Consider the following 15,591-nt stretch of genomic DNA (forward strand, 5'->3'; position numbering starts at 1 on the left):
GTGGGGGGGGGTGGCTTCCGGTTCCGTTGGGCCCACCAGGGACTGATCCTCTCAGAGGGAGACGGCCTTGTAGCTGGTATTTAAGCCCTCCTCGGGGAGAGGCTGGGTGCTAAAACAGGGCAATGGAAGGCAGCTTCCAGGACAACAGGCTCTTTGGCAACCCCCTCCCCATTTCCAGATCAATAAACAAGCACCTCCAGAAAGTGCACCACTCTAGTGTGAGAAGCACATGTGAAATTCCAACAACAATTGGCTGGAGGATCAGGGCGGGTCCTCCCAGACAAGGGGCACAGCCCCTCGCTCTGCACCCGTCTTGGCTGAGGCCACAGGGTGGACCCCCACCTGCTAGCCCCCTGCTTCTCCAATGAACTCCAAACCCAGCGTGAGCAGGAACTGCAAGCAAACACCTTTCAGGCACTTTTTATTTTGCACGGCTTGTGGGGCACCTGGGGCACCTCCCGTCCCAGACCTGTGGCCGTGTGTCTGAGGAGTGAGCCAAGCCTGAGAGAGGGGTAGCCCAACTCCAGACATCCCCAAGCTGTCACTGTCGACCAGCAGGAATGTCCAACCCCAGGCCTTGCCCTCCCTGCCTGTGAGTGGTCCTGAGTCTTGGCTCCTGTTGGCCACACGGAGCGGGCAGTATGCTGAGGGTGGCCTCCTCTGGCCTCCCGAGTCTGGGGCATGGCGGACAGAAGAGTGATGGCCACATTCAAGTCTCCCTGGGATGTGAGGTCTGTGGTGCTGCAGGTGGAGGCTGCCGACCACCTTGTGCCCTGACTCCAGCCACCAGCCTTGATTCCCAGAGAGGCTCCAACATTCCTTCAGATGCAGGCCAACTGGGCCAGAGTATGCGTCCGAGACACATCTGGGGCAGTCGGGGGCCCCAAGGGTCCAAATCCCGTGTGCAAGGCCCCGGTCCTCAGACTGTGGGCCCCAGGCCGTCCTCATTGTGGGTCTGAGCCCCTGACATGCGGTGGCCGTGCAGGCTTTGCTCTGAAGACTCAAGTCCGGGTTATAAGGGAGATGCAGGGCGTTAATATAAAAGTTTATACATACACGTATAAAAAACAATTTGGTCTCTCGTTAAGGCTGTTACAGTTTAAAGTTATGTAAACCACGCACAAAGAAACAGTTACCATATAAAACAAAAAGGGAGGTGGGAGATGCGAGATGCCAGGCCGCCCACCATGATTTGGTGCTCTGGGTGGGCGCATCTACGTGGTGTGGGGGCTCAGCAAGGGCGGCCGGGCCTTGGCTGGCCTCTCCCTGCTTGGACTCTGCACTTGGGGCTGGTGCCCACCTCACATTGTCTTGGAGCTTTTCATTCGGGATCCTTCTCAGCCAAATGCTGGCTCTGCAGCTCAGTGCCCAGCTCTGGCACGGGCTGGTCCTCAGACTCGTGGGGACTCGGCACTGCAGCCCTCAGCCATTGGCCTGGCCCGAGGTGGGGGGCAGGCAGTAGGTCGGGGGGTCGGAGTACCTCCGCTTGGCCCCCGGAGGCCGGCCGCCCTCGTCCAGGGGCTCCTGCGTGCCCTGCACGGGCAGGTGAGCACTGGGTGTGACATACACAGAGTGTACCTGGTCCGGGCGGCGGGCAGGTGGCTCTCGGCGCCTCACTGGGGCAGCGGCCTCCAGGGCACCCGGTGCCCGGCCGGGGAGGTGGGAGGGCAGGCCGGGCGGGAGCTTGATGTTGGCTGTGGGCATGATGGGGGTCCGCCGGGGGGTCTTCACTCTGACCGTCACGAAGGACGACGGCCTTCGTCGTGGAGGGGCGGCTGCCACGGGGAGGGGGCTCAGGGTGGGCGCGCCGGGGCTGGGGAGAACAGGCGCGGGGGGCCCTTTTGAGAGACAGACGGCAGGGTTACTGCAGCTTCGGGGCCAGTAGATGGACCCTTGCCCCAGGGCCTGCCGGTGGTGGAGGACACGGGAAGGAGAAAAGCAGACGCTGCCTTAATACTGACCTTCTGAGGCCCCCCGCCCGGCCCGCTCTTCCAACAGGCTCTCAGTGCTGGCCGACGTTTCTGAGTCCAGGTTTTCCTCGTCGGAGCCCCGAGGGTCCAGCTCCGGCAGCCGGTAGGTGATGTCCTCCCTGGGGGCGGGGGGAGGGGGTTGTGGTGTCCAAGGCTGTTCCCAAGGTAAAAGACCACCCAACAAGAGTGCCAGGCCAGCAGGGTACAGAACAGGCCTTCCTGGTCCTGGATGGGAGTCCCTGCCCTCAGCACCCCCAGCACCCATCCCCGAATCACACCTGGCCCAGAGACACTCCGGGGAGGATGGTGTCAGGCTGCTGAGGGAAGCCATCCACCTGGCCCTATACTGAGCTAGTGGCAGGCTCCTGCCTCAGGGCCTTTGCAAGTGTTGGTCCCTCTGCCCGAGTGCTCTACCCTGTTCCTAAGACGACGGAGGCCAAGTGGCCCAGATCACACCTGTCCTCCTGGTATAATTTTTTTAAAAAAATTTGACAGAGAGACCACAGGCAGAGGGAGCGGCAGGCTCCCCACGGAGCAGAGAGCCCCATGCGGGACTCGGGCCCAGGACCCTGGGATCATGCCCTGAGCCAAAGGCAGCCGCTTAACCGACTGAGCCACCCAGTCGCCCCCGGTCCTGGCATAATGTTAGTGGCATCCCTACACACTCACGTCTTGACCGGGTGACAGATTAATTGGTCACACTAGCTAAAACCAACTTGAAGACCAAGTTTGGGCATTACCCCTCTGCTGCCCCTTCTTTCCCTGTGGACACCATGGCTCCTGGGGGCCGAGCGGGGGCTTAAACAGAGCCCTAGGCTGCCTTTGAGGATAGCAGCCCCCCAGGAGGTAGGTAGCGGACGACGGGAATGGGCCCAGCCTGTCAGCCTCCTCTAACAGCCGGGTCTGCTATGCGGAGGGGCCTGGGGCTAGGGGCCGGATGGCAGAGCCGCGGGCAGAAAGGGGACAGAGACACTTGCTTCTCCTCCTTGATGGACTGGATCCGCTCAATGAGGATCTCCTTCTCACGGTCCTCGTCGCCGCTGGGGACTTCCTCTTCTGGAAGCACCCCCAGCTCCTCCGGGCCACTGGCACTGCTCGCCCGGGCCTTGGGGCTCTTGTTCTACGACAGAGAAGCGGCAGGTGTGGCTGGCCCCTCTGGGAGGGGGAGGGGGGGGCTCGTGCTCCCGGGAGGGGAGAGGGTGCTGTGAACAGCTCGGGGAGATCAGGTTAGTTCTGATGTGGAAGGGTGGGCTTAGTGAGGCTGCTCCAGGGATCATGTGGGGACCGAGTGGCTGGTGCTTGGCTGATTAGTCATCCTCAGTGCAGGTGGTCAGCAGGCAGTGGGCCTCCCCCAGCATGCACTTCTAGAAGGGTTAGGACATGCTCAGTCTATCCTATGAGACCACGGGCACAAGGGGAACCCAGCATGCACTGCACCGGAGACATGCAGGGCGGCCCGCGGAACGTGTACATACCAGGACCCCCTCATAGGGAGCTGAAAACCCCAGTTTGAGAGGCCATGGCTGGGGAAGAGACGAACAGAGGGTGACCACACAGGGGCCATGACCACCACACGGGCACAAGTCACGGGCACCGAGCCACATCGGACTGCGGGGGCAAGGACAGTGTCCTCCTGTGGGAGCCCAGGACCTGCCCCCCTCAGTCCCCACCCTCACTGTGGGGCCACTTCTGCGGTAGGGACTTTTCCCTGTAGAAGCGGCAGAAGGATGACCTGAACCATCACCGAGTGGATGACAGGTCCCATGCTGCCCTTCGAGGGGCAGTCGGCATGAGGCTGAGCGAGGAAGGTGGTCACTTAGCCAACGTGGGGGAACTGGCCCTCAACCACGCGCCCTTGGCTTGTGGCCAAGGGCATGCAAGGGCCCCCGCCGCCCCCAAGCCCTGCCCACCGGCCATTGCCACCCCGCCTGCTCACAGTGTTTTGTCGCAGGAGGGAGAGCCTGCGGAAGGCAATGCTCTCCGCAGCTTCCAGCTGGTTGATCTCCTCCATCTTCACCTTGTACTTCCTCATCTGTTCCTTGATGAGCATCTCCACGCAGCTGTGGAGAAGGTGACCCAGTGACTGCCCGCAGGATGGCCAGCATCAGGGCCTGGCGTCCAGAGGGCACTGGCCGGAGACTGGGGCCCAGGGGCCGAGATGGAGAGCCCGGGACCAGGCAGGGCCACAGACGCAGCTGTGGGCTGTGGCTCCCATCTCTGTGGCAGCGTGCTGTGTGACCTCGTGAGGCTCACTCCACCTTTCTGAGCCTGAGGCCCCATCTCCACAAGCCTCCCGGTTTGAAGGAGGAAGCACAGCACCGTGGACCAAAGTGAGCCAGCCCGTCCCAGTCCCCCTGCAGGGCGGGGACTGCCCCGCCGCACACGGAAGCCTAGGGGCCCACAGGAGCACCGTGAGTAGTTAAGTGTGGGGGGCAGGCCCCTCAGCCTTGACAGAGAGGCAGTCACAACTCAGGGTTTTCCATCGTCACAACCACATAAGAAAAAAGGGAGCAAAGAAAGTGCCGGAAGAGGCTGGAAGAAAATCTGTCAACACCACGTGGCTACGCGGGTGTGTCAGAGCCACACAAGAAACCACCTAGAGTGACAGGTTCTTATTTTTACAGCTTGAAGCCTAAACAGTGCCTCTTAGTCCCTGACGTCTGACGACTTCCGAGCTCATTTGAAAAACCCTGAAAACTTCTGAAGGTGGCGCAGGGGGCAGAAGAGACCCCCAGACAGCTGCTGCTTTCCTGACATTTTTTGCTGCTACCAGAGACCAAGGACGTCAGGATGCTGGGCGCCCCCCCGTCTGCCCCTCGCCTTGCAAGTGGAGAGAGGTTTCTCCTTTCCTCTGCGTTCTTCAGCCTCAAAAGCACTTGGCAGGGATGCCCTAGCTGCTGGAGGAGACGTAATGCGGGGGGGCGGGGCGGGGGCTGGCGCCCAGCACTTACGTGGTGACCTTGAGGACGTCCTTCATGCTGGTCAGCGGGTCCGAGTTGTCGGGGCAGCGCAGAAGGCAGGGTGCGAAGATGATGGCCAGGGCGCTGGGAGACATGCGGTTCACGTCCTCAAGCAGGGCCACCCTGTGTGGGGAGCGGCAGTTAGGGCGGCCAGGGAGACCCCGGATCTGAGGCCCGAGCCCTGCGGTTGCTTCGGGGAAGGGGCCTGGAGGTGGGACAGGGGCGGAGCCACCAGAGAAGGCCGGCCCGGGGCACACCGTGGAGGGGCTCTTGATGGGGACCCCCCCACCAACAGAAAGCAGGCGGCAGGCACTTGCTTGACAAGGTGGAAGATGAGCCGCTCCAGCGAGTTGTGGTTGGCCTCAGGCAGGTGCTCCAGGACGGCGTAGATGGCGCCCAGCTGCTCCTGCTTCTCTGGCAGCTCTGGGGGGGCCCGGGGCATCAGCTCCCTGTAGGCCTGTCCCTGACACGTCCCCGGGGGCGGGGGGGGGGCAGGGCTGGGACGGGTGTGTGGCAAGGTGCAGGGCCGTGGAGGGGTGCACCCGCCCCAGGCCAGCCACTCGGAGCCCTGGTTCCTCCGCCGCGCCTCCCCGCCCAGCCGCCATGAGCACGCGTGGTGCCAGCCCCGACCGTGGCCGCCCGCCTGCCCTCGCTGCTGCTGCAGTGGGACTCACCCACGGCTCGGAGGAAGTCGCCGTACTGGGCGAAGGTCATGAGGGGCTCAGGCAGCTCTCGAAGCCACTGCTTGAGCACACCGGTGATGGCATGGATGGGGAAGTTCTCCAGCTTGACGGCTGCGGGGTCTGTGGGCAGGCCGGGCGGGGGCTGGTGAGCGCAGGCAGGACCCTCCCCGCCACGTGCCCACCCGCCCCCGACACCCACCTGTCTGCAGTGCCTGTCGCAGCTCCCGTGTGCGGTTGGCAGCGCCTGACTTGCGGTAGAGACCCTCGGTGTACAGGCCGTGCATCTCCACATGTTCCAGAAGCTTCTCCAGCACGATGGGCACGGAGGCCTTGTCACTGGTCAGGCTGTCCACGCACACGCCAAAATGGCCTGGCTCGGCGCCTGGCTCGCTCTGCAACACCAGAGGTGGGGTTCAGGCCTCTCGTGTGGGCTCCCTCCCTCCTTGCCGGCGGCTGGGGGCGCCCGGCTGGGGAGGTGGGCTTGCTGGCCGCTGGGCTCTCTCAGGCCTGACAGCAGCCACAGCTCCCTCGGGGGAGTTGGTCCTGTTCCTGCTGCAGCCCCAGCACTTGGGACCCGGCCTCCCTTGTGCAGAGCTGGAGGCTTCCCTCCGCCTAGAGGAGGGAGGAGCATGGCTGGGGGGTCTGAGATGCACACATAAGCCCGGCCCTGCCTCGGGGGACCTCAAGGGGCTCTGACAGAACCGGGGGGTGCTCTTCTCTGGACCAGCCCCTCCTGTCGGCTCCCTCCTCCTACCTGACACCCAACCTTGGCCTTGCACCAAGCACACCCTCTCCTCCCCATGGCTTGGGATGGCCTCCCCCAGGTCTTCTGGAAAGTTCCGGGCCCTGGGGGGTGCTCACCTTGCTCCCACATGTGTAGGAACAGTAGGTCTGAATCTTGTGTACACATTTCTTGTGGCAGGTCATCTTGCACACTAGGAGGTCATGGGGGGGGTCACAGATGGTGCATCAAGGGCCCCAGGTTCCCACCAACCGGCTTCTATTTTTTTTTTTTTTAAAGATTTTATTTATTTATTTGTCAGAGAGAGAGAGCGAGAGCAGGAACACAAGTAGGGGGAGTGGGAGAGGGAGAAGCAGGCTTCCTGCCGAGCAGGGAGCCCGATGCGGGGCTCGATCCCAGGACCCTGGGACCATGACCTGAGCCGAAGGCAGACACTTAACGACTGAGCCACCCAGGCGTCCCTCCACCAACTGGCTTCTAAACGTGAGACATATGAATTTCTACCCCAATTCCCAGGCAAGGAAGCCATGTGGGCAGACGTTCACAGCTGGTGACTGTCAGTGGCCTCAGAGCCTGGCCAATGGGACAGTAGCAGGGGCTTGGGGGGCCATGCTTGAGAGAGAAAGCTAGCTGAGACCAGAAAGGAGGGGGCATCCAGTGTCCTTGTCTCAGGGCGGTGACAAGTGCCCGAGTATTTGCGATGGACACTTGGGGGATACACAGGGACCGAAGAGACAGCACACCCTGGGCAGAAGAGAGACAGGCCCGGCCGATCGTGGCAGGAACACACAACCGCCAGAGACCTGACTGACCGCACCTAGGCCCAGACCCTCCTGCCCACTGGGTGGGCCCAGGCTGCGTCTGTGTCCCAGGGTTCCTCTGGGGCAGACTGGCCTTGCCTGCCACATGGGGGAGGGACTCCGAGGGTCTAGGGAGGTGTTGGCAGATCAGGCAGCAGGAACAGTGTGCACGTAAGCTGGGAGGGAGGACATGGGGTAACCTGCTGGAGTGGGCGTGTGGAGGGCAGGTGGCAGAGGTGGGTGGGGGCCTCAGAGCCGGTTGAGAATCGGCATCTGCCCCAGGGTGGCAGTGGGAAGACTGAGTGGGTGAGGCATGGCCAGGGCAGTGTTCCAGAAAGATCCACCCCGTGGCTCGAGTGGAGGCCCTGGTGCACACTGAGAGGTTGGGGACGTGGTGGGGGAGAAGCGGGTGTCGTGGAGCATCAGGGGGCATGGTGCGAGGGCCAGGAGCACTCACCGCTGCAGAGCAGGGCCTTGTCCATGAGCCAGATGTAGGAGAGGCACTGCTCACACGACTGCGGGATGCTCACCTGGTAGCTGACGAACACGTGCCCATTGTGCTGCTGGACCTGGGGGGCCGTGGGGGAGGGCGCTGAGCAGTCAGGGCAGACCCCCGCCCCCCCACGCTCTCACTGCGAGGCTGCCCAGCCTGAACGCGGCCTGTGGCACCTCAGGGCCGAGGTTCACGTTCACGAGCAGGGATCCCTAGGGCTGGGCGGGAAAACACGCTCCCACACGTGCGTGCGCACAAATACTCACAGCGCGATCCTGCTTCCGCTTCTTCTTCTGAGCTTTGCTCTGCTGTGAGGGAGCACACGGGGGAAGTGTGTGAGGGCCCTGGGAGCACCTCCACCTCCCGCTGCCACCCCCCCCCACTGGTGGTCCCTGAAGCGGCACCACCAACCTTGGGCGGCTCGAAGTCGTTCTTGGTGTGCCCGCGGGTGAACTCGTCGAGCAGCGACTGGAAAAGGTTGAGGACCAGGTTGGTGTCCTTTTCCCCTCGCTCGGCCGCCAGGTTGTTCACGACAATCTGGTAGTTCTCCATTAGGTCCTTGTAGCCGACGTGGATCTTCCCGTTCTGCGGGGATGCAGGCGTGACCCTCGTGGGACAGACAGATGGGGGGGCGCCCTGGAGAGGGCACGGGGGGGGGTCCCCCCAGGGGCCCTCCCCGGGGCTGGGGACTGCACGTACAGGGACAGAGTACATGGTTTTGAGGTTGCTCCTGAACTTTTCGGTGGCTTCGATGAATAAGCTCTCGATGGGAGTCTTCTGAGAACGCAGGTCGTTTATCTGGAGAAGGAGAGAGAGATGGCCTGACTCGGAGTTACCTCCGAGGCTTGGCATCTGACCGCTTGCTGCTCTGGTCTGTCCCAGGTCCTTCCCTGGCTCCTCTGTGATCCCAGGGGGGGAAAAAAAAAATCCAGGCCCCCTGGCTAATCCTGGTCTGTCCAATCCCTTCAGCCCAGGTTTAAACTAAACACCCAACATTTGGGGCTGGGTCACACTAGGGGTGTTGAACAGCACCCCCGGCCCCCACCCACCAGTTGCCAGTAGCACTCCCCAGTCATGACAACCAAAAATGTCTGCAGATGTAGCCAACGGTCCCCTGGGACACAATCATCCCTGGGGCCCCTCCTGCCACTACACACAGGTGCTTAACCCTGAGCCATGCCCCAAATGCATGTGATAGTGACCGATTCACCTCTGCTGTATACACGACGTGCCCAGTCGGCATCTGCCCTGAGACCCAGTGCGTTTTGTAAAAGTGTACTCTAAACAAAATGAGTTCATGGTCAGGGCTGAGCCACAGCGAGTCACCCAGTGGGATGCAGGTGTGGCCAGCGCCCACCTGACTCCAGGCACTTCCGTTTCCCCCAGTGTGAGAGTAAGTGGGGCAATCAGCCCCAGGGGGGCTGGGAGCCAACACACACAGTGTCTTCAAGCAGCAGATTCTGAACTTCCTGGGCAGGTACTGCCGGATCCAATGCATCCGCCTGGTGCCCAAGCTGCACGCACTAGGTGCTGGAGAGGACGCTGGCCCAGACCACAACCCCTTGCCCGAGACCCTCCGGACAAGGAGTGCCCCAGAATCAGGCAGTGCAGATGTGACACTGTTGCACAAGTTCTGGGCCGGCCCTGTAATCAGACCCACTGCCTTTTTTTTTTTTTTTTTTTTTTTAAGTAAGCTGTATGCCCAACAAAGGGCTTGAACTCATGACCCTGAGATCAAGAGTCACCTGCTCTACCGACGGGCCAGCCAGGCGCCCCAAGACCCACCGCCTTCTCACACGAAATGTAAATATCCACGGTGAGCAACATGCATGTATCCTACAAATGTTCTCCCGTGAGTCCAGGTGGAATTTTGCGGTGAAGTCTGGGAATAAAGCGTCTGGTTTCTGGAACGTTCTGTGTTGGAACTGTGCCCCTGGACATTCTGTTCCTGGCACACTAAGGGCTGTACCGTGGCAGCTCTGGAGCGCCGGGTGGTGACAACCCTTCTGGGGAGGCCCCGGTCTGACCCTGTGTGTCCCCCCAACCCCGTAGTTGCCCCTCGAGGACGACCCACCTTGTTGAGCAGGAACTCATCCAGGTACTTGAGCTCATTGGCATTGGTGATCTTGCGGAACACTGATTCTCGCCACTTCTCCGACACTGTGATTTTGCCAATCTTGAGGTTTCGGTTCTTCTTCCCTTTGCCTCCTGGCTCCTTGGCGTGCTTCTCGCCTGCTGGGTGGCGGTGCTGGTGGCTGGAGGAGGCTGGAGGGAGAAGGAGCAGCTGGTGAGGTGGGTTCCGGGGGAGGCAGGGTCCCACACGCAGAGAACCAGGACCCTGCCCTGTTGCAAGCTGGGGTCTGCAGTCAGAAAGCACCCTGGGGTTGGGCGGCGGTATCCGGGACCAGCCCTGAAGCCCTGGGCCCCGTACACATCCCCGGGGACCCTGGCAGCTCTGCCCTCCATCCCTGAGGCTGCCAGCGACCAACCTTCTAGATTCTTTTTGGTGGTGGCAGCTTCCAGCATGGTGAGCCCTGGCGCTGTGTTCTCCGTTTCCTCTACCCCCTCCAGGCTGGATTTTTTATCCTTATTCTTATGCAAGAAAAGTCTTTTAAAAGTGGATCTGCAGGAGAAAGTAAGGGGTTTCATTTAAGCCTCAGGAAGCGACAATGGAAACAAGGCTGAAGGAAAGGTTATCTTACTATAAAGAGAAAAATCACCCTTTGCTTGGTTATCCACAGAAAGAGATGCTACTAAAAATGAAATTGATTTGTGGGAACTGACAGGGGAGTCAGGTGAAAAAACAAGACGCAGAGCAGACATCACAGCATGACCCCATTTTCGTGTGAAAAAAAAAGAAAAGAAATAAAACTACCCTCTGCCCCCGTGTGTTTATGCGCCTGAGTTTTAGGAAAGAAAATCAGAGGGAACGAATGCCCAATTGGGCACCGAATGGTGGGCCCCCCAAATGATGTGTCTGTGTGCTCATGCTCAGGACCTGTGAGGGTGATCTTATTTGGGAAAAGGGTCTTTGCAGATGTGACTAAGTACTATGCGTCATGCTCTGAATGAATGTCTCCCCTCAAATTTGAATGCTGAAGTCGTACCCCCCGTGGGATGGCATTAGGGGGGTGATTAGGTCACGAGGGGGGAGCCCCCTTGCCCTTCCTGCTACGTGGCACCCCAGGGAAAAGACACCATCCGTGAACCAGGAAGTGGCTCCCACCACATACTGCATCTGCTGGTGCCTTGACCTTGAACTTCCAGCCCCCAGAAGATATGTCTAGAGTTTAAGCCACTTAGTCTGTGGTGGTTTTGTTACAGCAGCCTCAAGATGAGGTCATCTTGGATTACCCAGGTGGGCCTTACATCCAGGGACCAGCATCCTTATGAGAGAGAAAGAGAGAACACAGAGGAAAGAGGAAGGTCATGTGAAGATGCAGATGGGGACGAGGGTGGTGCAGCCACAAGCCGAGGCTGCCTGGAGCCCCCAGGAACCGGAAGAGGCAAGGAGTGCCCTTCCCTAGAGCCTTCCGCCGGGGGGGGGGGGGGGGGGAGGAGGGGGCACCCTGCCAACACCCTGATTTCGGACTCCTGGCCGCCAGGACCATGAGAAGTGAATTCCAGTTGTTGGAAGCCCCCTGCTTTGAGTGCTCTGTTTTGGGGGTTGGGGTGTCCCCGCGGCGGCGAGCACTCTGCAAGCCTGTTCTGGACCTTCCTCAGCCTCCTGTCCCTGCGTTCGGATCAAAGCCCCCCTGTCCCATGGCTCATCCTCTCCGCTCTGCGATGGAACCATCTGGAGCACTTCTGAAGGGGTTTTCTGGAGCCAGAGCTTTTGGCCCAGTTTCTTCTATCCACGGACCCGGGAGGGGTCCCGGAGGTAGGGGGAGCCGGGAGCTGGTTCTGATGCCATAAAAAGTCAAATGGAAACCGTCTACCTGTGGACCCAGAGGAGGTGACCCAGATTGGCTCTAGGCTGCAGTGGGAATGACACCGGCACGCAGCCCCACCGGCACGTGAGGTCACAAACTGGGCGCCGTGAGGGACTGCTTATCCTAGACCGGGTAAACACCTGCCCGACTGTGCTTCGTAAATGCCATCAGTCTAGGAGACCAGACTGCCCTGAGACGGGGGGCCCCTGGCAGGGCCCCTGGGCATCCTCTGGTGGTGACCTGAGCCACCTCCCAAGCTCACACTTACTTAGAGTCGGCCTGGTGGCCTGGGGACAGCCCAGAATCTGAGCCGACAGATGTGTCACCTGACTTCTTCTTCTGAACGGCCAGCTTCTTGGTGCTGGGCTCCCCGTCCACGGTTTCTATAGAAGGCTGCAAGGGAACAGGGCTGGGTAAGCAAAGGCAGGCGGGACTCACTGGAGGGAAAGCTGCATTTTGGGCAGAGCTGGGGCAGCCAGGGTGGGAGCTGCAGCCTGAAGCTTTACCTGCATCTTGGTCTGGGATGGGGACGGGAGGAGCTTGGAGACATCGCTCGTGGACAAGGAAATGCGTCTCTCCCTGTGAGATCACAGAAACGTGGCTTTTATTTACAAGGGCGAGTTAGGAGACCTTTTTGGTTGTCCTGACTTGGGTGGAAGGGGCTCGGGCATCTGGTGGGCGGAGAGCAGGGATGGTGCTCCACACTCCACAGTGCATGGGTCAGCCCACCCCAGAGAACGAGCCGGCCACAGGTGTTGGCGTGCTAGGCCAAGAAAGCCCGGCCTGGCAGAAGGCCTGCACCTTCTTCCAGTTCTTCGTCCCTCTGGCCAAGCAGGCCTCTGGGAGGAGGGGCTGGGGACTCGGGGTCACCGGTGTGGAGCTAACTAAGGGTCAGGCAGAGTGGGTCAAGAGCTGAGCCCCTTCTTCAGTTCCTGGGTGAAGGTAATCACCCCTATTCTCTGATGAGGACACGGAGACCCAGGCAGACTGGGAAGTGGGATGTTGCCCCGAGAGGCTGCCTCCCACAAAGCCAGGGGATTTCTGTGTGAACACAGCTCATTATGGGGCAGGAAGAGGACTCAGGATCCCAGCTGGCCCCAGGCTCCGTAGCTCCTGGCAGATGCCAAATCTTCACGTTCCCCTGCCCCTCCTTCCCTCGGGGCTCCCACACACCTGGCCTTGGCTCTCGGGCAGGTACAGAGCCACTCACACGTTTTTGGGACACGTGGCACGGCCCAGGGCCCGCTGCCAGGCCTCCACCCAACCCAGCCTGGCAGCCATGGTGTTCCGACAAGGGAGGACCCGGGGCTTACTCTGTGGGTGTGAGAGCGGCCCCCACGGCCCTGTGCCGCTCGCTGAGGTCCAGGGACTGGCTCAGCATGGCGCTCGAATTGGCGGCCATCAGCTTCCTGCCCCGCCACAGCTCCACGGCGCTGGCCAGCCGCTCAGAGTCTGGGTCCCGGTACCGCTGGATCTGGGTGGAGCCCCCCGGGCTCTCAGACCTGTCCTGTGCCCTCGGGTCACCCCCCAGCTTGCTCTTGTCCTTGGGAGTCTCGGGGGTGGTGCTGGGGGTGGGCACATTGACTCTACTGTCCAAGGCTAGGCTGGTTGGCCGTTCCACGTGGCCAGGCGGTGGCTCCCTGCCCTGCAGGGTTTCTCCAGAGAGCTGGCTGGCCGGCGCCCCCTGCAGTGGCTCCTCGGGCTGCTTCTTAGAAGCATTCTCTGTCTCTGTCCCCGCATTTGAAAGGGTTTCTTCTTCTCTGGTCTCCTTTCTGTCTTCGGGGAGGCTCTCCTCTTGCTCTAGCACAGTCCTTCCAGAAGATTCTCTGAGGGCCATCTCTTCCTTACAGGACTGTATGTGTTTGTTTTGGAGCTTCACGTGCTCCAGCCCTCTCTGCCGCCGTGACTCACGCTTCTCCCGGCTGCTGGGCACTTTCTCGTGACTTTCAGCTGCATTTTTCTGGGGTGGGAGAGCCTTCTCTGGGCTGGGGACCTCCTTCTCTGGTTGGGAGTTCTCTGCCAGGGGCTCCTCACTTGGCCACCCTTCGGGTTCCAACACCGAATGCTCCCTGTCCTCTGATGGTTCTGGGTCCTGCCTGGGCACCTGCTCCTGCTCAGCCGCCTGGCCTGGCCCGCCCTCTGCCGTTTCCGCCCTCAGGGCCTGCTGGGCTTCCCTCTCCTCTCCAGCCTTCTGCTTCTCTGCGACCATCCGGCTGAAGCTGGTGTGAGAAGAGTAAAGGGGCTGGGTTCAGAACAAAAGTGCGTGCCATCTCCAGAATCCACCCAGGGCGTCAGGGACTCCCGTGCCACCCACAGGCTGGCGGCCAGGCTTTGCCCCTGCCAAGTGGGGTAACCCTGGCCCTCAGAGATGCTTCTGGAAAGGCAGAAATGCCTCAGCTAGGAAAGGGAGATAGAGGAGGTGGCCCCTTATTGTCATGGCCACCTCTGCCCTGGGTCTCCCTGTTGTGAGAGGGATCTGTCAAAAAACCCCTGAATTCCTGTGGGGTCCCTGGCTGGGTGGATGCTTGAGCTTCATATATAAGCATGGGCTGAGGGGAACCCACCATGGGCTGGTCTTCACAACCTGAACCCTCCACCTCTGAAGCCAGGTGTTTCATCAATGGGCCCAGGGTAGGTGGGTACAGTAAGGGGGTCCCTGGCAGAGACCAAGTCCCGCCAACAGTGACCTTGGTTTTCGTCTACAGGTGTTGCCCACCAGCCCTGGAGCATCTCTCTGGGGCTGCGTGTGCCCAGACAGCCAGATTTTTGACAGCCCCTCCCAGCTTCCCTGCATCTAAATGATGTCCTGGGGGCTCCCCTGGCCAGGAGGTATCTCAGGCAGCTCTCGGGTGAGTGGGATGTTAGGGGCTGGGCCGGGGTGGTGGGGGGGCAGTTGGGGGAGGGATGGGAGGTGGGGCCTTGCTCTGCTCACCTCTTGCGCTGAAGGTGACCCCGGCAGAGGCTCTGCAGGCGGATGATGCTCTGTCTACGGCGCCGGTAGGCCACCCGTTGCCGGTAGCCCCTCCACGCGGCCTGGAGGTACACAGCAGCCTGTGTCCTCTCCAGGGCCCGTCGGACGCAGTAGGACCGCCAGCAGGCCTGGGTGTGGAGTGAGTGTTCAGGGCCTGAGCATGTGTGACCCCCGCTGCCCCCGTCCCTGGCCCTGCAGGGTCCCCGCGGTACCTGGATGGTGATGGCTGCCTGCCTCATCTGCAGAAAGTGCCGGCGTTCCAGCACCATCCGGAACCAGCTCTGCAGGAGCAGGATCTTCCGCACGACCTCCCGGTGCAGCGTCTCCTGCAGGGCTTGGCGCTCTGTCTCCTTCAGGAAAACCTGGTGGGGCATGGGCACAGGAGGGGTCAGCACAGCCCCCAGAATCCCTGTGCCCTGTAAGTGTGTGAGACAGAGCTGGTATGCTGACTGACCCGACCAAGAGGAATTTTTTTTTTAATATATTGAGAGAATTCTTGTAACGTGAAGTTAACCATCGTTAACACAAACAAATCAGGGGCATTTGGTACGTTCACAACATTGTGCAAACATCACTACCATCGAGCTCCAGAACATTTCCATCACCCTGAAGAGAGACCCCATCCCCGTGAGCAGTCACTCCCCGTTTCCTCTCTCCCTCCGGCCCCTGGTAATAACCTGTGATCTGCTTTCTATGGATTTGCCTGTTCTGGAAGCCTCATATACACGGGATCACACACTATGCAGGCTTTTGTGTCTGGCTTCTCTCATTCATCATGTCTTCAAGGTTCATCCATGTCATAGCGTGTAGCAGGGCCATAGAGTAATTCATCGTACGAATGGCCCACAGTTCTGGAATCCATTCATCAGCTGATGGACTGCATGGGCTCCTTCTACCTATTGTTGACTAGTGCCGCTATGGACGTGCGCATATAAGGATCTGTTTAAACACCTCGTTTCCAGTTCTTTTGGGTCCATACCCAGGAATAGAATTGCTGGGTCATGTGGTAACTAGAGGATTAGCTTGTTGGAGAACAGTGA

General features: G+C 60.5%; 1 protein-coding gene across 10 annotated transcripts in view; it reads right to left on the reverse strand.

The window, feature by feature from the left end:
- Nucleotides 1–404: 404 nt before the first annotated feature.
- MYO9B (myosin IXB) overlaps nucleotides 405–15,591 on the reverse strand; it is an 86,367-nt gene continuing 71,180 nt past the window's right edge. For 4 of the 10 annotated variants that reach the window (XM_028126841.2, XM_028126837.2, XM_028126840.2 and 1 more), the window contains 20 exons: nucleotides 14,764–14,913; nucleotides 14,513–14,679; nucleotides 12,894–13,799; nucleotides 12,087–12,159; nucleotides 11,849–11,973; nucleotides 10,138–10,271; nucleotides 9,723–9,913; nucleotides 8,348–8,446; nucleotides 8,060–8,233; nucleotides 7,915–7,956; nucleotides 7,613–7,724; nucleotides 6,475–6,548; nucleotides 5,813–6,005; nucleotides 5,605–5,733; nucleotides 5,248–5,353; nucleotides 4,922–5,053; nucleotides 3,907–4,030; nucleotides 2,948–3,090; nucleotides 1,962–2,089; nucleotides 1,696–1,813 (listed from right to left, as the gene is read on the reverse strand). In XM_028126841.2, the coding sequence (XP_027982642.1) occupies nucleotides 1,794–1,813; nucleotides 1,962–2,089; nucleotides 2,948–3,090; nucleotides 3,907–4,030; nucleotides 4,922–5,053; nucleotides 5,248–5,353; nucleotides 5,605–5,733; nucleotides 5,813–6,005; nucleotides 6,475–6,548; nucleotides 7,613–7,724; nucleotides 7,915–7,956; nucleotides 8,060–8,233; nucleotides 8,348–8,446; nucleotides 9,723–9,913; nucleotides 10,138–10,271; nucleotides 11,849–11,973; nucleotides 12,087–12,159; nucleotides 12,894–13,799; nucleotides 14,513–14,679; nucleotides 14,764–14,913 (3,222 nt within the window). In that variant the 3' untranslated portion in view covers nucleotides 1,696–1,793. Of the gene's footprint in view, nucleotides 1,839–1,861; nucleotides 2,090–2,943; nucleotides 3,091–3,906; nucleotides 4,031–4,921; nucleotides 5,054–5,247; nucleotides 5,394–5,604; nucleotides 5,734–5,812; nucleotides 6,006–6,474; nucleotides 6,549–7,612; nucleotides 7,725–7,914; nucleotides 7,957–8,059; nucleotides 8,234–8,347; nucleotides 8,447–9,722; nucleotides 9,914–10,137; nucleotides 10,272–11,848; nucleotides 11,974–12,086; nucleotides 12,160–12,893; nucleotides 13,800–14,512; nucleotides 14,680–14,763; nucleotides 14,914–15,591 lie in introns of those variants that run through there. The other 6 variants (XM_088029110.1, XM_088029095.1, XM_028126838.2 and 3 more) reach the window with 6 other exon arrangements.

This window comes from Eumetopias jubatus, unplaced genomic scaffold (assembly GCF_037043125.1).
Source record: "Eumetopias jubatus isolate StellerSeaLion01/CBP00866 unplaced genomic scaffold, mEumJub1_p1.0 scaffold_1, whole genome shotgun sequence".
Classification (NCBI taxonomy): Eukaryota; Metazoa; Chordata; class Mammalia; order Carnivora; family Otariidae; genus Eumetopias; species Eumetopias jubatus.